Raw genomic sequence first — 20559 nt, forward strand, 5'->3', positions numbered from 1 at the left:
TCAAAAGTAAAGGAAACTTAATAGTGGCTTATTTCAATACACATAACGACAAAATTGGATGAACAAAACTAATTTTCCAAATGGCTTAGCGATGTTAGGAATACGCATTACATAAATTTTCAAAGACATTTTTACACATTGAATTATTTATGATATTGTATTCCACACTGTACCGAAGTAGTCCAAGAGCTAACCACCAAAACAAAAATTAAATTTTCATTTCATAAAAAAGAAAAATGTTTTTTTTTAACTTCATATTTCTTTATCGTGTTTAAACAGACAAACAAATGTTGCTACTCTATAATATTAATTACTAGCATAGAATATACAATTTTATTTTATTACTTATTTCAGAAAACAATAAGCATTTTGCGGCATTATTTAAATAAGCTTTTATTTTTTTTTATAATATCACCCACTTCATGTAACCATATTTTTGTAGTTTAATTTTTATATAACTAAGTGATTTTTAAAGTCTTTTTAAGACTAAATTTTTTACATCTGTTTCGTTCCCTTTTTCTTCTTCTCTTTCTTCTCAATGCCATCTAAGTTTATCTGGTTCCTCTAAAACCCCCCAAAAATCTCAGACTTATCGCTAACTTTGAGAACCTATGGTAGACAGTCTAATTCTGTTATTAGCATCACTTGCGTTGCTATCTAAAGAGAAATCTAAATTTAGCTTCTGAAAGATTTATTGTTATGATAGATATAACTCGACCGGCTAAACTTACGTTAACCTCAATTTATGTACCACTATTTTACAACAGTATTTTAGTATTGAATACTTCGTATCAGGAGGGCTATTCACTAACGATGTTTTGTATAACTCGCAAGTGCGAGTTTCGCATTCACTTCTACCTCTCTCTGTCTAATACGATATTGAGGAGAGAGAACGATAGAAAGGAGTTTGAAGTTCACACAGTCGAAGTGAGAAAAACATCATAAAAAAGATATCAATATACAATCATGTCTTGTAAGCGATAATGCAGTTTATAGTGGAAGGTGCTTGCCTAGAAGGTGTCTCTTCACTCTTGACTTGTAAGATACCCTACTTAGGTAGGAAAAACGGAAGCTGGAGCTGGGCATTCCATAACTTTACAGCAAATTAGGATTGAAGATCCAAAATGACTCGTAAAGGAACGACGTTTGGATGCAGATAACGGAGTACCTGTCAGTTCTATAACAAAAAGGCGAAGAAGGAACTAAAGTTAAAAGATATTGGGTGTACTGAATGCTCTGGTATCGGGGTGAAACGTGTGAAGAAGGTTTTCTTCTGGATTAGGGTGTATTGTCGCATAAATTTGTTAGCTGTTCACAGATGATATCAAAGAAGATCATGTATTTATATCAGATAGATGAGTTACTAATAACAATATTTTAGTATAGTCTGCGTCATCGGTCGATTTTTGAGCTGCTTTGGGATTTTCATTTTTTTTACCCTTTAAAAAATTTAACGTGCTGGCCTGTGTATGTTTGTGTATCTGTGTGTCTGTCTATGGCATCGTAGCTTTCATTTAGAAGAATTTTATTTAGAAGCTACCGACCAAGTATGACGCGTTAAGTTTTTTTTTAATGACTGACTTGAACGACATAGTTCAAGTATTATGGAGATACTTTAAGCAAATCCACTCTACATCCACAAATACATCGGTACTATCTACGTAGCTCAAAATCAGAGCCTGACTCAGGACTCAAACCAAAGACCTCGTGATCCGAAGCCACATTTAACCTCGGGATGGTATTAGAGTGCCAGAGGACTGACATACTTTCAGCTATTATCAAAAAGACAATAGTCTGACCATCACTGTCAGTCAGAGCAATAGATAATAGAATGTGGGCACATTTAACAATTTCCACGCGACGCGTTAAACAAAGCCAAATAGGTATTTCACGGGCCGAGGCGTAATAGCGGAAAACGGTTAACGTAACAGCGGTACCATTTTAAAATACCTCTCCACAGGTACTTGTTCCCGGCATTACATAAAATTTGCGTTACGTAGGTATTTTATTACAGGCATTTATGTAAATTGCTTTTTGTGGGTCAAATTTTGGAAGTTAAATCACTTTTTCTAAACCATCAATATGTGATATTTTAAAGATAAAGATAAATATACTTTATTTGCACACCACAATGACAAAACAAGTGAAATAAAAAACAAATTAGAAAGAGATCAGCATACAAAAGGCGGCCTTATCGCTAAGTAGCGATTTCTTCCAGGCAACCTTCGGTTTAGGAAAACACATACATACAAATAATTTACATCCTAATACATAAACAATATTACACAAATACCTACAATAATGAATAAAATACATATCAAAATATACTAATAAATACATTATATTGAAGAGAAATAATATATACAGATCATCTTTACTGCATCAGATAATGAGTCTTTACGGCATTTTTAAAAATATCCAGTGTCTTTGATTGCCGTATGTTTAAAGGGCATTTTATTTTGAATCAGTTTCTTGCCACCTCTTTTTAGCAAAACCTGCCTTCTGAACCGGTAGAGTCTTTACAAATAGCAAACTAAATGTTTCACAAGTTTTTTATTTTTTTTATTTTTTACAAGTTAACCCTTGACTACAATTTTACCTGATGGTAAGTGATGATGCACTCTAAGATGGAAGCGGGCTAATTTGTTAGGAGGATGAAAAATCCACACCCCTTTCGGTTCTACACGACATCGTAACGAAAAGCTAAACCGCTTGGCGGTATGTCTTTGTCGGTAGGGTGGTTACAAGCCACAGCCAAAGCCTCCCACCAGCCAGATCTGGACCAATTAATTAAACCTCAATCGGCCCAGCGGGGGATCGAACCCAGGACTTCCGTCTTGTAAATCCACCGCGCATACCACTGCGCCACGGAAATCGTCAAAAGGAGCTCTGTTTTTTTGGATATGGTTTTCCATTTCCTATCAGATGAGCCGTCTGGTTTGCACGTCTATTATTATTAGTATGAAAAAGAACATTTCAATTATTGTATTAACTAATTTGTTGTGGATTTATAAGTTATTCTAAAAGTAGATATACAAAACAAAACATATAATACAAAACAGGATAAGTAATATATAAATTAATTGAGCAATTATTTAGTATATTAAGTGTACTAAGGGGCAAAGTTATCATTTGTATAATATTTTCCTCGTAATTATCGTCATACCGCGGGTGATTAAAGTAGGTAGTATGCTCTTGTACTATATAATACCTATTGTGTATTATTATAATACCTATAGTATTTTATATTTTCCGTATTTTACTAAATAGAAATGTTTTTAACTAACTTAATAAAAAAGGAGGAGTTTGTTAATTCGTCTACCGCATAACTTCGTCATATCTTAACTAATTTAAAAAAAATACTTTTTTGTTTGAAAGAGTATAGCTTCCAGATTGGTCCCATTTAGTTTTTATTAAAAATCAGTTCAGTAATTCGTGTTAAAATTAAAATAACGAACTAATACGTCACTGGCTTGGCACCGCCTTCTAAGTGATCATACGATGTTATTTTGTTTAGTTTATTTTTGTGATTTTGAAGTCGGTTCGATTTTTTTGTTAAAAAGATTTTATCGGACATACAGAACAGATTGACATAATTTCTAAGGGATTTATTGATTCGATAATAGGGCATGGCAGGTAATGCGACCGAGTACATAACTTTACAAGACAATACTTACATAAATTGTTAAGATCAGCTGGCCTATACACTATTTAGGTCTAAATTATCAACTTTTTATAATAATCATCAAATCAATAATTGACATTGACAAAATGTCATCTACGTACTGTATGATATCCACCAGAAAGCATCGGATGACATTTGTAACATAGAATCTCAATTTCGTCTAAACAATTTATAAGTCAACTAGCATACGTCAAAGATGTAAATTCGTCTGCTTATAGAACAATTGAGTGTTTTAAATTACCAAAAATATTATTTTACACAGGTTAACAATTGGTTAATTTTACTAAACCTTTCCTGTGAAATATGCATAAATATCATAAACAAAAAGAAATAAAATAAGATCGTTTTTTTGTGTAATCGAAGAAGTTTTGACACACACAACGTGGTGTTGTGGTTTTATGTCTGTAATCTGTTAAAACGCACGTAATCAATATGTTTTCCACCTGGCAAAAAACATCGTTCGTTATCAACCCATATTTGTTTCACTGCTGAGCTCGAGTCTCTTCTCAGAATGAGAGGGGTTAGGCCAATAGTCCACCACGCTGGCCCAATGCGGATTGGCAGACTTCACACACGCAGAGAACTAAGGAAATTCTCTGGTGTCCTCACGTTGTTTTCTTTCACCGTTTGAGACATGTGATATTTAATTTCTTAAAATGTACACAACTTAAGAGTTGGAGGTGCATACCCCGGATCGGATTCGAACCCACCACCCTCCGGAATCGGAGGCAGACGTCATATCCACTGAGCTATCACGTAGCTAACATGGCAAAAACCATAAAGTTTTCGAAATCAGTCCTTTTCGTGAATCTATACTAATATTATAAAGCTGAAGAGTTTGTTTGTTTGATTGAACGCGCTAATCTCAGGAACTACTGGTCCGATTTGAAAAATTCTTTCAGTGTTAGATAGCCCATTTATAGAGGAAGGCTATTGGTTATATATCATCCTCATATTCGTACGGGAACGGGAACCACGCGGGTGAAACTGCGCGGCGTCAGCTAGTTATAAATAAAGCTTAATAAAATTAGAGAGAAGGTATTAATAACTTTTTTAAATAGGAAAGTTGGTTGCAAAATTTTGGTTGCAAAAGTTGGTTGGAAAATGTAAATGTAAAAATGGCCCCTAACGTGTAAAACAATCAATTTTCTTTGTCATAGGGGCAATGCGCTATAACAATGATATGGTATGGTTCCTCTATTACTAATTCAGAAGTGTGTGGGGGACCGAGCTTTTACATTGGAGGAATAAATTATTTATATTATAACATAATGATAATTGTTTAAGATAGTCTATGTAAAATATGTCTATGTAATAAAATAATAATTAGTAACTGAGTGAGACAATGGAAAATAAAGTCATTTTCTAGTATTACAATTAGAAGAAAATGCATCTATCTGTATTATTAAATAATATTATAATAAAATAAAAAAAAATTATAAATACAATATAGGGTATAATTTACATAATTTGAACTGAATGATCACAAAAAAGCAACATTGGTAGTGTTAGTAAAGTAATAGAACATAAAATATTCAAAACAAAAACAATGAAAAAAAAAAAAAGTTCTAAAAATACCTCGTCAAATTCAAAATGACCCCTTAAAGCACGATATCGTCCGATAAAGTCGAACGCCTCACTTAATATCCAATACACGCGATTATAAACTTTACACACGCAATGGGAAGTATTAATTTTGCGTGCACTCACTCGCCAACCACTCCCGGCCACCTAATTCCGCACTTCACGTTATGACGTCACTACACTATTTCCATTTTCAAAATAATATGAATCTACTCACGCTGCAATGCTTTTCGATAGCGGCCAACGTTCCATGGAGGCCTGGTACTTCATGTTTTCGATCTGCTTTTTCAGTGCCTCTTTGTCCATGGCTGCGAGAATACTGGCGTCCATCGCGCAGAATCTGTGGTATAAAACACCCACACACAGATTAGTGGCGTGTACGTATTGGTGTCTGTGTACGTATGGATGTACAGTCGTACGCAAACTACGCTTACATGGAGAGCCTGTGATCGAGACACTTTTTTTATAAAAACAAATAAAAATACAATAAAAAAATAACTTTATAAACATAAACGATATAAGGATTCAGCCTGGATTGATACTAAAATTATCTGATAGCTCCAAAAATTACAACAATCCAAACTTCATAATCGCCTACCGTACATTACTTATAACAAAGCTTTCGTTTTTATATTATATTGACAAAAATTTGGTCAATCACAAGCTTTTAATAAAATAATCATAAAAGCTTTACTACCATTTCGTGTTCTGTTGTCGTGTTTTAATTGGATTTTTTTATTCAAAATTCTCAATTTTTTATTTTGAATACAAAACGTTTTATTTAAAATTTGATAATGATTTATGTAATTGAATGTACGTAAGCTGTCTCATTTGGTGTAAGGGGAGAAATTAAGGGTGTGTGAGTGAGCGCTCAATGCGCGCGCATGGTGTTACAGTTTCTATGACAACCCCTCTACCCACACAACGATAGCTTGCGCAAATTTAGTTAAACCGCTGCACATTTGAATTTGGACTTTATTTTATTTATAAATAAGATTAATTTTTGTTTGTATTGATGTGTGTAAAATTAATGAATTAGACGTAATGCCCAGTAGTCGGCTGTGTTTTGTATCCCATTATTCTTCATCTCTTGCGGGAGCCAAAAGAGGGCCATCTGTCAAAATCGACTAAGCCTTTATGGCTGTTACGGGGTGCATTTTAAGGGTGAGTTTCGCATAACAACCCCAAATAAATAACAGTCTGTTGTTAGCCAAGTGTGTCAGCACTCTGAATATGCATCCAATGCGAAGACGTGAACTCGATTCATACGTTTAATATTTTTTCCCATTGTCTTTCTGCGTGCGGTTTGTAAGAGACATTTAGTTTACCCGACTACGCAAGAAGGAGTATGTCTTTCGAGTGTATATTTCTATGTCATCATCATCATCATGTTTTGATCATTATCAGTCGATAGATGATGGATATCCACTGTTGGAAGGACAAAACATCCTAATAAAGGAACCAGCAGTTTCCTGTTAACCGCTAGCTATCATCATTCTACCCATACTACGCTGTATGTAGCCAACCGTACTATATAAATATATAGTTTGTTATCAACCCATATTCGGCTCACTGCTGAGCTCGAGTCTCCTCTGAGAAAGGAAGAAAGGAAAGCCGTGATAGCCCAGGGGATATGACCTCTGCCGCAATTCCGGAGGGTATGGGTTCGAATCCGGTCCGGGGCCTCTAACTTTTCAGTTGTGTGCATTTTAAGAAATTGAATATCACGTGTCTCTAACGGTGAAGGAAAAACATCGTGAGGAAACCTGCATCCCAGAGAATTTTCTTAATTCTCTGCGTGTGTGAAGTCTGCCAATCCGCATTGGTGGACTATTAGCCTAACCTCTGACTCGAGCTCAACAGTGAGCCGAATATGATAATGAAAGTTTGTGAGGTTGTAGGGGGTAATCTCTGGATCTACCGCACCGATTTAAAAAAAATATTTTACGTTATTGGCTATATTTTATTCCGAAGAGAACGGGAACTATGAGTACGCGGGTGAAACCGCGGGGCATCTGCTAATTTAATATACTTAGTTAAGGGACTACCCGGTTGTACGGAACACTCAGCTCGCACGGCTTGTACACAACAATCAACGAAATTGGAACAATTGTCGCTGTAATTAATTCTAGCATTCCTGTTAGCACTTCAGTGTCCCTGTTGTGGTTAGAAATAGAATAGAATAGAAATAAGTGAATCTTGACGGCCTCCGTGGCGCAGTGGTATGCGCGGTGGATCCTGGGTTCGATACCCGGCTGGGCAGATTGAGATTCTCTTAATTGGTACAGGTCTGGCTGGTGGGAGGCTTCAGCCGTGGCTAGTTACCACCCTACCTAACAATTTAGCGTTCCGATACGATGTCGTGTAGAAACTGAAAGGGGTGAGATTTTCATCCTCCTCCTAACAAGTTAGCCCGCTTCCATCTTTGATTGCATCATCACTTACCATCAGGTGAGATTGTAGTCAAACTTGTAAAGAATAAAAAAAAAAGTTATTTGTTAGCACAACACATCTTTATCAAACCATTCAGCTCACTGCTGAGCTCGGGACTCCTCTTATAATGAGGCCAATCGTCCACCACGCTGGCCCAATGCTGGATTGGCAGACTTCACACACGTAGAGAAATAAGAAAATTCTCTGGTATGCAGGTTTCCTCACGATGTTTTTCCTTCACCGTTTGAGACATGTGATATTTAATTTCTTAAAATGCACTCAACTGAAAAGTTGGAGGTATCCCAAATATCATCCCGAACCGGATTCGAACTTACACCCTCCGAAATCGGAGGCAGAGGTCATATCCACTGGGCTATCACGGCAACAACAATTACGTAAATTAATACAATAATCAATAAATACCAATAAAAAAGAAACACCGTCTTATTTCTTTAGTTTTTGTGAACAGTTTTTAAAATATTTAAAAACATAAGACGCCGTTTTTCTTGAATAATATTGAAAATTACTGATGCGACGGTTCGTATCGTACTGACGCGAGAATGTATTACTTTTGAATTTTGTATTTGGAGCGGCTACGACACCGTCGTGTTCTGTACGCTCCATCTGTATATTATTGATTAATCTGTGCTGTAACACAGTCATTTTAAAATCACAGACACTTTAATTTTATGTTTGTATTGATGATTCTATTAAATCAATTTTACAAGGGAAGCCATAGTAGTGTAATATAATCCGTAAATTAGCTTAATTCAGACGAAAGATTAATTCATACTAGATAATAAGTTCATTAGACTATTCAGTATGAAAAAAATATATTGTAGAACCTTGTCACACTAACGATGTAATAGCAATTATTAAAATCTAATGCGTTAGCTTAAAGCGACAGAGTTCTAAAACGATTACTTATTGTATATAGCAGCATGTCTCCCATGATTGTATAGAAATAAAAAAAAAACAATGCTTTAGTTCAACATGCTTTTAATTGATGGTTTCTCACGGTCGACCAAAACCAAAAGTTTCTAAATGGTAAAAAAACTGCCTTTATGGTTCAGTGATTAGTCTGAACGAGGTATTAAGTTCTAGTTCTGTGTTACAAAATGTTTTTTTTTTTTGCGAGATATTCTTATTAGGTATAGCTTCGGGCCATTGAGAATGTTTGTTTATTGAGAATGAAAGAAAAAGTTCAATATTTTATAACTCAACCCAGGACTCGAACCTGAACCTCGTTACCCGAAGATATGAGCCCCTGAACTAAGAAGTAAGTAGTCAGTTACAATCGCCAGAAGTAAGCACTTCGTATATGCAATAATACTCCACATACTCTACTCATTATTAATCTATCCTTACTGGAGAAGGAATTTTCTATTTTGTATAAACATAATTTGCTATGATTTACGGCTAAAATTATATGGATCTTGTGTATCTTGGTGTATACCATTGAAACAATGAGCCACTATATAGTTTTCCATCGAATTTTCGTTTTTGTGATTATCTAAAATAGTTATTTCAACGAAATAAGCTTGACTGCACCGATTTACATCAAGTGGTAACGTTCTTTTATTTGTACGATCATCTAACATGATTATTTTAACAAAATAACGTAAATACCAGTTTTTCGTTATAATAATGTTCCTATCTGCCTGCTTATGTTACCTAATGTAAAATAACGATGAATGTGACATTTCGTTGAAAACACAATGTTAGATGAAAATACGATAAAATCGATGTAGTAACTGGTACACCGAGTTTACACATTAACCCTGCAGGATGGTTAACGTTCTTCGAAGTAAGAGGGTGTATCGCGACCAAATTCCCAACTCCGGGCTGAGAATTTCAGCTAAAAATTTCTTAGAATAAAATCTCGGTCTCTCATAAAGCGTGATAGCCCAGTAGATATGACCTCTGTCTTCAAAGCGTATGTTCGAATCCGGTCTGGGGCATGCACCTCTAACTTTTTAATTATGTGCATTTTAAGAAATTAAATATCACGTATCAGCTTGGTGGACTTAGACCTAACCCCTCTTATTCTGAAAGGAGAGTCTGAGGAGAGAGTTGAGAGGAGAGAGAGAATATGGGTTGTTAATGATGATGATGATCTCATATAAAAGATTTTAGAATTTAAACCCAACAGAGCTTCATGTTCTGAAACCACATAGGCTGACCACTGGCCCAATTGTTGTTGCCTCAAATACTTGCCCAAAAATGTGGACTAGCTCTTCGACTATAATGTTAATTGGTGCAGGTCAAAGTATCCGAAGTAGCCCGCAGTGGAATAATTAAATTAAGCCCAGTAATTGACCCTAGAAAGCACTGAATCATTTTTATTGCATCTAAGACCTTTCTGGCGCTGTTGCCAATCGCTTGCTTTATTAGCTTAGACGTCCAGGGTTCAAATACCTGGTCGAGTAATTTTTTTTCTTTATAATCCTTTTCTCATCTTTAATTTCATCATCATCATCATCATATCAGCCGATGGACGTCCACTGCAGGACATAGGCCTTTTGTAGGGACTTCCAAACATCACGATACTGAGCCAACTGCATCCAGCGAATCCTGGTGGGGGGTCGGCCAACACTGCGCTTACTAGTGCGGGGTCGCCATTCCAGCACTTTGGGACCCCAACGTCCATCGGCTCTTCGCACTATGTGCCCCGCCCATTGCCACTTCAGCTTCGCAACTCGTTGAGCTATGTCGGTGACTTTGGTTCTTCTGCGGATCTCCTCATTTCTGATTCGATCACGCAGAGATACTCCTAACATAGCTCGTTCCATCGCCCGCTGTGTGACTCTGAGCCTTCTTATGAGGCCCATAGTTAGCGACCAAGTCTCGGAACCATAGGTCATCACTGGCAACACGCACTGTTCGAAGACTTTTGTCTTCAGGCACTGAGGAATGCATCTTTAATTTAATCTCCTTAAATATTTTGGTAATTATATATCACAGACAAACAATAGAACTCTACAAACAAAAACTAGGGAAATTTGGAATTTTACAAATCCCGCAGGACCTTGGATTTTTCCGGGATAAAAAAAAGCTAATCTATCCAAAATGGAAGCGGGCTAACTTTTAGAAATTGGATGAAAATCCACACCCCTTTCGGTTTCTACACGACATCGAACCAGAATGCTTAGCGGTACGTCTTTGGCGGTAACTAGCCTCGGCCGAAGCCTCCCACCAGTCAAAAGTTATACTTCAAGTAACTGACTTATTAGTCTAGTGATTATCTACACTGCTTCGGAGGTTTGAACTCTCGGTTGGACCATCTATGTGGACATAACGCGTCTTAACTGAAAATATCGAATCGTCTTGTCTCACTTCTATACAGAGTCCACTCATAAGTTGCTCTCCTTTTAGAGACGTGATAGACGTTTTCTCGGTCTATTCGCTTCTTTGTCTACGTATACTCCCGTGTAGGGGTAGTCGCTGAGACAAATTATGCTGTCATCTAATGTTCACATCATTTGTCAGACATGTTGCCTTTATGAAGGATTCATTTGTTATAGGCTTCTTAGAGATAATGTCCAAGATTTCGGGTAGGTTAGGTAGGTTAGGTAGGTTCAATATTCTGTTCAAGAAATTCTAAAATAATCAAGGAATCTTAATTTATTCCGTTCAAGAAGTTCTATTAAATTCAATTCAACCCTTTTCACAACTTTTAACATACACTATAAATCATCATCACATCAGGTTCCACATCACAATAAGCTTTGGTTTGCATATCATTTTTATTTAGCTCTTCTTTCCAACAATTTTTGACAATATTTGGTCGTTTTCATTAATTAAATCACTAAATCAACAAATTAAAATTATTAAAAAAAATCACACGACCACCTAAATGAGGACTCAGAGACCGCTGGCGAAACATTTTTACTGTCCGCTGTATATTATCGCCGAGCGTAAGTGCATTACATTTTGTTTTTAATTCTTTACAAGTGAGACCTCTAATAAAATCACAATTCGATGAGTTGATACATAGTACATAGACGGGATCCGCAAAACGCCGCGTAAATTTCGAAAATTAATTTAACAAAATCGTTGCGGTCTCTGAGACCGCACAAAGGTGATTTAGAGTTTAAAATATTACATTTCCAGAAGTTTAATAAAGAGACCGTGTTTTTAGGCGGGTGGGCAATCTTAAATTTATACCTACCTTAAAATTGTATATTTCAAAAATAAATAAGCCAGACTATTTAATCAGGCATTTGTTTCGCCCGACGATTTGATGATATGAATATTTGTTACTCTTTCACACCTCAACTACTGAACCGAATTAGCTGAAATTTAGTATTGAGATATATTATAGTCTGAATAAACACATAGGCTACTTTTTATGCCGGAAAAATCCATGGTTCCCGAAGGATTTGTGAAATTAAATACCACGCAAACGAAGTCGCGGGGGTCCGCTAGTTGATATGATATTTTTTACTTCGTACTAGAAAAAAGTAAACAGAAATGTTCGTATTTAGGTTTGTGTACAAGCAGCAAGTCGCTTGTCGATTCAAGATGTCTGTATCTGGGTGCTCAACTGCTCATGTGTCGTTTTATGGCGTTTATTCTTAGCGCAACGAGTTTTATTGCCTAACTTACACTTTGTACGTTCGCTTTCAAATTGTTTATTTGGGAGACAAACGTCTGTAAATGTTTATTATAACTTTGCTGAAGTCAGCTGACATAGTCTTCCGGAGAGGAAATTTTGATGAAACTTATTATCTTCTATTCTCTATACTAATATATAAATCTGAAAAGTTTGTTTGTTTGATTGAACGCGCTAATCTCATGAACTACTGGTCCGATTTAAAAAATTCTCTCAGTGTTAGATAGCCCATTTATCGAGGAAGGCTATAGGCTATATATTATCCCCGTATTCCCACGGGAACGGGAATCACGCGGGTGAAACCGTGCGGCGTCAGCTAGTTAAGTATATACCTACGTTTATCTGAACTAATTTATACTACTATACTAATATTATAAATAATGTAAAGTTTTTGGAGTCGGATAGCCCAATGGATATGACCTCTGCCCCCGAATCCGGAGGGAGTGGGTTCGAATCGGGGTAGTCCGGGCATGCACCTCTAACTTTTCAGTTATGTGCATTTTCAGAAATTAAATATCACGTGTCTCAAACGGTGAAGGAATAACATCGTGAGGAAACCTGCATACCTGAGAATTTTGTTAATTATCTACGTGTGGTGAAGTCCAGCATTTGCCCAGCGTGGTGGACTAAAGCCTATCCCCTCTCATACTGAGAAGAGACACGAAATCAACAGTGAGCTGGATATGGGTTGTTGATGAGTGATCTGTGTATTGTTTAAATATATTACGTCGTCATCAACCCATATTCGGCTCACTGCTGAGCTCGAGTCTCCTCTCAGAATAAGAGGGGTTAGGGCAGTAGTCCACCACGCTGGCCCAATGCGGATTGGCAGACTTCACACACGCAGAGAATTGAGATAATTCTTAAATATATAATATTCCTAAATATATTAATTATTGTTATTTAGTGTAAGGTAATATATTCTGTATTTTATACCGAGTACGTTTAGTATACAGAGGTGAAATTTGTTTTACATAAATAAAGGACCCACCTTAAACACACCTATTTTCTCAAAACAAAGCTTCTCGTCGAGTTGCCGGAGCGCTCCGCCGCGATGTCTGAAACAATTTTATACGATTAAGCACTCGCTGAGCTCATTGTCTGAAGTGCACTGGAAACTCGGAGTAAGCACGAAGTTTAAAATAAGCCTTTTACTTCGATGAGATTAAAACAAAACACTTTCTTTTCAACAAAAGGGGGGATTATTCAATTTGGAGCGAAGCTCTGTTTTTGCTGTCACTCCGAAATTGTGTAGTCTTTTGAGATTCGTTGCAATATCAGCAGCGAGTTTTAATTGCCCACAGTTGGGCTAGTCCTATCTATTTAAAGAGAGGGGCTTAGAGCTTGAAATACACTGGAGTCAATTTAAAAAATCGATAAAAAACGAGATCTACGAGTCGGTACAAGTACTATATTATTAATTCTATGCAAAAAACTATATTATACAAATCTATAGATATATATATATAGATACAAATCTAGCCTCAATGTAAGTCTAGTTAGTGTTACAGGTAGGTACTTACTATGGCAGTTGATGAATAAAAATATTATATACACATACATAAGTATATAAATCCTTATAATACCAAATAATATATTAACTAACACGTCCAATGTTATGTTTATCATTCAAATATTTTAATTAATACATTAATCGGGAGCATCGAACCTACAGCCGTGGATGCAAAACGCAGGGTTCCTACCCTCTGAGCCTACCGTTCTGAAGTTTACTACTAATAATACTAAGTAACAAATATTATTTTTTGATATAAAATCCATTCGTAAAAGAACGAAGATCTTCCCAATTTTGTGACTATACGTAAAAAGACCTAAATAAAAAATCAATTTGATATCTTTCACATTATCCAAGTAATAAAATTGAAGCAAGCAAATACTTTATAACAGTAACTAGGCCTCGCTAACCGGATTTAGCGAGCACATTAACTCAAGGAAACGTATTAATACTGATTCACTTAATTATCCAGCGATGCGGTAAACTTTGATACCTGATAACACGCAAAAATGCCTTAAAACCTTATTACGAAAGTCCATAGACATTTTACTTTCTTTTAGCATTCAAGTAAGATTGAATACTTGTAGAAACTTTAGTTATAACTATTTTGTGCACTAAGTAAATTTTATTGAAACTTGAACTGAAAAGCTCAAATTCAAGATTATTTTATTTAGATTTTGAAAATTTCAGATAAGATCATAGAAATTTAATAATAAAATCATCATCATCATAACTAGCCTATTATAATAGCCTAGGGCTAGGCCTTCCTTCTTGTACAAAAGGGAATCCCCTCCTCCCTTCTTAGACCTAAGATGCTCTGTGTGTTGGGTGATAATGAAAAATTCTTTAACTGTCACGATCAAAATGACGATGGCTTAACGTGCCCTTTGAGGCATGAGATTGTAAATCATACTTCTTAACTCCGGACCGCAAAACAAACACTGAAAATTTCTTAAAAGAAAGAAAAACTATTTAATAGCCTGATTCAGGACTCGAACCTATAACCTCATAATCCGAAGCTACATAGGCTAGCCACAGGTAAACAGCCAAGTACTCCAGTAGCTCTGTGCTATGTATATTAATATTATATAGAAGTACAGTTTGTATACACATAGCTCAACAAGTTGCTGAAGTGGACGTTGGGGTCCCAAAGTGTGAATGGCGACCCCGCACTAGAAAACGCAGTGTTGTTCGACCCCATACCAGGTGAACTGACGACATCAAGCGATTCGCAGGGATTCGCTGGATGCAGTTGGCTCAGTATCGTGATGTTTGGAAGTCCCTACAAAAGGCCTATGTCCTGCAGTGGACGTCCATCGGCTGATATGATGATGATGATGATGATGATGATGATGACAGTTTGTATTGTAGGGGTAATCTCTCTCTCTCTCTCTCTCTCTACTGAATCGATTTTGTAATTTTTTTACCACTATAAAGCCATGTTATTAATAGTGACAGAAACTACGTGGGTGAAACCGCAGTTCGGCGGTTAGTTAGAAATAAATCGATGATGATGATGTGGAGTGGATTTTGACGGCCTCCGTGGCGCAGTGGTATGCGCGGTGGAATTACAAGACGGAGGTCCTGGGTTAGATCCCCGGCTGGGCAGACTGAGATTTTTATATTTGTCCAAGTCTGGCTGGTGGGAGGCTTCGGCCGTGGCTAGTTACCACCCTACCAGCAAAGACGTACCGCCAAGCGATTTAGCATTCCGGTACGATGACGTGTAGAAACCGAAAAGGGTGTGGATTTTCATCCTCCTCCTAACAAGTTAGCCCGCTTCCATCTTACACTGCATCATCACTTACCATCACTGAGATTGTAGTCAAGGGCTAACTTGTAAAGAATAAAAAAAAGGAGTGAGTTACATTTTAATGTTCAAGTAATTAGATAACGCATAAGTGCAATCACTGCTGTATTGCGCGAGCAAGTTTTTGCTGCAAGTTATAATGACTCGAGCTAATCACGCTATTGTTTGTAATTACATTTATAGCGAGTAGGTAGGTACTCGTAGTAATGATGGCTGACGGGAAAAGTGATCAATGTTCTTGTTGTTTCGTACTTACTCTTGGTTTTACTAATCTCTGTTTGATAGTGCTTTGTATCGTATTTGCTTGCACAATTCTTTTTTTAATCTTTAAAGGTTAGCCCTTGACTACAATCTCGCCTAATAAGTGATGATGCAATTTCAGATGGAAGCGGATTAACTTGTTAGGAGGGGGATGACTGTTATTGACCATGACTAATAAGGAAAAGTTATCATATTCTTAGTTGCTCACAAACTTTCACATAATAAACATGGCTTGTAAAAGAAAGTCACTGTGTATTGACGAAAAAGCATTACTCATACATTTTTTCTTCTTTCCGTATAACGTCGACTCTATATAACGCCATAAACTGCACAGTTCTTTCAGTGTCTTTATAAAGAGTTTACACTGTATGTATATTCTAACCTAGTCATCGTTCCCGTTGTCTTAATCTAACTTGTAGTCCACTGCATTATTCTGCATAATATTCTGTACCTACTATCAATCTTTCAATTTTGAGAATCAATTTTGTCTGAAAAAGACAATTTTAACTCATCTAAATCGCATTTAAATATCTTCAGAGAAAATTTTAGAATTTGAAAACCGGTACAGCTTTTAGACATGTATAGTATAATATTTAACATTGGTAGGTTATCCTACTGCATTTATTATACTAGTATTCTCTTTTGATTTGGCTGCCATTTAGTTTTTTTTTTTCTTTTTTTTTTAAATTATTAATAATTTAAATGAAACGCATAAACAAGAGCTTGTGTCAACCGGCTTAGCTTGTGATACAAAATCTCTTAGTCACATTGTAAGAAGAATAAGCTTTTATTTACTTACTAAACTGAAACTAATAGGTTGATAAAAATACTATGGAGTTGAAGACAAAGATTTTAAACTGTAGATATGTCACTAGCGCGTCGAAACTGAGGCGAAAGGTGGTTGATTGTCTAATTTTCATTTAGTAGCTTAGTAAACAACCAAAGTTATATTAAAAAAAATACCTAAATACTAAAATGGGGAAAGTGTAACTATTCCAAAGGGTCCCCTAGGAACATTCGGGGGTCAAGGTATGTTAATGGAGAACAGAATTAATTGAAAACATAAAACATGGCGGACTTTCGCGCTGGATAATTTGTTAATTTAATTAAAACGACCGACGAAAGATTAATTTTGTTAGGATCGCTCAGAAAAACATTAATTAAACTTAATATTTATCTAATCTAAATTAACAAAATGAGCGATTCTTGTATTATAAATTCTGTATGTTTCACGATTTCCGCAAGGGGTGAGATGATTTGGATGTAACTTTTTCAATAGTTACTTAATTACTAATAAAAATCCGCGGTTTTACTTGCTTAGTTTCTAATTGCCATTCAGAATCATCATCACTATCAACCCATATTCGGCTCAGTGCTGAGCTGGAGTCTCCTCTCAGAATGAGAGGGGTTAGGCCAATAGTCCACCACGCTGACCCAATGCGGATTGGCAGACTTCACACATTATATAATGATTTATTTATTTTGCTATCATCCGCGAAAATATTTATAATATAAATATTTTCGCGGATGATAGCAAAATAAATAAATCATTATATAATCATGATGAACTTCCGCAAAGTAACGCCTGCTTCTATCCAAGACTTCACACACGCAGAGAATTAAGAAAATTCTCTGGTATGCAGGTTTCCTCACGATGTTTTCCTTCGCCGATTGAGACACGTGATATTTAATTTCTTAAAATGCACACAACTGAAAAGTTGGAGGTGCATGCTCCGGACCGGATTCGAACCCATAGCCTCCGGAACCGAAGGCAGAGTAACTCCTCTCGTTTTCCCAACATTTCCTTCCCTTCACTGCTCTGCTCCTATTGCTCGTAGCGTGATGAAAAGTATACTATAACCAGCTCAGGAGTATGAAGATTAAATTATACCAAGTTTCGTTAAAATTGAGTACTTTTTGTTTCTATAACGAACATACAGACAGACAAATATTTTACTGATTGCAGTTTTGGCATCAGTATCGATCAATAATCACTCCCTGATAGTTATTTTGGAAATATATTTCAAGTATAGAATTGATCTCTCTACAGATTCATTATAAGTATAGATTTAGTATTACCACTAGAACCTTCCACCGTCATAATCAGATGACGATGAAAGGGAAATGTGAGAAAATGTAGAACTTAAGCCATTTTTCTGATTACTAGGATTGTTGAATATGAAAGCATGACAATAAAATTTAAATTAACTTCTTTCTGTTAAAATTTAATTTTGGAGATATTAAGCACAGAAAAACAAATGCGACAAATAATCATCGCAAAAAAAACAAGGTCTAGTAGGAGTCGTCAGAACATAATCATTAAAAAAAAATAATGAACATACTCCCACATTAAATATAAACTAATGAAAATTTTACCTTGCTAGAGTCACGGATTCAGTTAAAAATCTTCAAAGGCACGCCGCACTTTAATAGCTTCCGTTCAAGTCACTTCTAATCTATTTTCGACTACAAAACTTCACTAAAATTCAAAATAAAAGAGTACTAAACGTTAAAAAATACATTAGCATTTACAAGTCAAGATATTGCCACGAAAGTAATAATTTAATTAAGCCTAATTGTATTACCGCAAAGCCAAGCCACTACACACACAGACACACTTTAACAATTAGCTACAACTGAAAACAGTATATTTACAGTTGAAAATACGTAAATACTAAAAAAAACAACCTTAGAACATAAATGTTTATAATTTAAAATCTAAACCGATTGATTGTTAAAAAAATAAAACGTTCGAAATTTAAAACGACAATGCTAGAATATTTTTGCTCAAATTATTTGTTACCGATGTATTAAACTATTTAATCTTTAGATAAGATAATTATAAACCTAACCTTACTTTTTAATCTTAGTCAGATAAGCATCTTGATAAAAAAACAATATTTATCTAATTGCAAATATTAGTTTTCCTTTTTTGAATCAATACTGCGTAAATAATCACTCTACACCAATAAACCAAGACTACATTAAAGCCAAAGCTAATAAAAATAAAACGTGTCACGTTCGAAATTCAAATTCAATTTTGAATAAATGCCAAATTAAGTTCTCTATTTAAATTTAATACCGTTATTGTTAAAGTATCATCACACTACACAACAAACGCATATCACGCACTCGAAACAAACTAGCACTTAAATTGCGTATAAACTTTTCGTGTAAAAAGTGACAGCTGTCAAAATTAGTGTACCTTTTTTAATTAAGTAACGTGATTGCAATTGAGCCACTGGCGTTCTTGAGTGCTACTGCTGTCTACTAGTACTGTAATATGAACCTAGTACGGTTTCGCTGTCCACGCTCCATTTGAAAAACGGCGTTATGCAATTGTAAGCAATATAAAAAAAAATATACAATATGCATATGCAATATGCCGCTAATCCCGGTCACGTTTAGTTCTGCCCGATATTAATTCATATTAAAATAATTTATCGGAAGACTGATAAAAACCATGATATAGATAGATAGATAAATTCTTTATTGTATAGACACGATTATCTACTAATTATAATATTAGGTAAAATTTTGACTTTGAATTCTACAAAGAGATCTTTCAAGCGCCATTTTTTAAGCCTTTATTGTAACAGTCAACAAAAGAATTTTGTCAGTCAACAAAAATATGCAATTGGGAGCATTTATGGCACAATCATAGTTAGGGTTAAATTAAGTAAATTAACACAAGCTCGATGATTCGTCACTTTCATTAAGCACTCTAATGATTTTTTATACATTTAAAATAGTAGGCGCCCGCCACCTCGTTGATGTAGACATTAAAAAAATAAAAACAATTTTAAATTGGCAACATTCCGTTTCACTATATTTTTTATTATTTTTTTACTATTACAAAAATACCCATCTTAATCTCTTTGTGTCTTTATGTGTGTGTTGCATTATACATTGCGAATTTAAAAGTGTGTTCTATTCCAATTTTCACACATGACTACACACAACTTTGTGTCCAGTTCCGAAATAAAATTAAAATATGCTAATTATAGTTTAAAACTTAGTGTGAGAGAATTTAGAAATCTCTCGACCACTATAACAATGAGTTCAAGCGCGTAGAGAAGCGTTACGAATGAGTGCTACTCGGAATAAATAATTACTTTTACAGGGAAATATATTTCGTGCTTCATTTAATTGCTTTTGGAGTGGATGAAAATTAATTTTTCGTTCTTTAATATACATTAACCGGTAACTACGTTACACCAATTAATTATTATTAAAATCCCCTAAGCAATTTTGGTGTTTCAGATTTGATAATATGTTATTCGAGTTAATTTAATTTGATACAAATTATTTATGAATTAGGATATCATTCAGGTAGTGATATATCGCAATCTCGGCTAAAACTTTGGTATACAACTAGTTTAGCCTAGAACAACATTAGCTACTTATATTTAAGGTACGGAGACATTAATATATACAATACTAGCTGACGCCGCGCTTTTTTACTTTACCCGCGTGGACCCGTTCCCGTAGTAATACACGGATAATATATAGCCTATAGTCTTTCACGGTAAATGGGCTATCTAACACAGAAAGAATTTTTAAAAACGGACCTGTAGTTCCTGAGATTAAAGCGTTCAATCAAACAAACAAACTCTTTAGTTTTATAATATTAGTATAGATATTTGAAGATGAAGGTC

The 20559-nt window shown here is 35.4% G+C and overlaps 1 protein-coding gene across 2 annotated transcripts in view; it reads right to left on the reverse strand.

Annotated features, from left to right (window-relative positions):
* The window catches only part of LOC112054188 (guanine nucleotide-binding protein subunit gamma-e), a 28618-nt gene extending 9370 nt beyond the window's left edge, over window positions 1-19248 (reverse strand). The window contains exons 1-4 of one of the 2 annotated variants that reach the window (XM_052884198.1): window positions 19107-19204; window positions 18278-18380; window positions 13309-13375; window positions 5487-5609 (exon numbers count right to left, since the gene is read on the reverse strand). In XM_052884198.1, coding sequence (XP_052740158.1) covers window positions 5487-5599 — 113 coding nt within the window. In that variant the 5' untranslated portion in view covers window positions 5600-5609; window positions 13309-13375; window positions 18278-18380; window positions 19107-19204. Of the gene's footprint in view, window positions 1-5486; window positions 5610-13308; window positions 13376-18277; window positions 18381-19106 lie in introns of both variants that reach the window. The other variant, XM_024093879.2, reaches the window with a different exon arrangement.
* Between the last annotated feature and the right edge of the window lie 1311 nt (window positions 19249-20559).

The sequence above is a fragment of the Bicyclus anynana genome, chromosome 11 (assembly GCF_947172395.1).
Source record: "Bicyclus anynana chromosome 11, ilBicAnyn1.1, whole genome shotgun sequence".
In the NCBI taxonomy this organism is placed as follows: domain Eukaryota; kingdom Metazoa; phylum Arthropoda; class Insecta; order Lepidoptera; family Nymphalidae; genus Bicyclus; species Bicyclus anynana.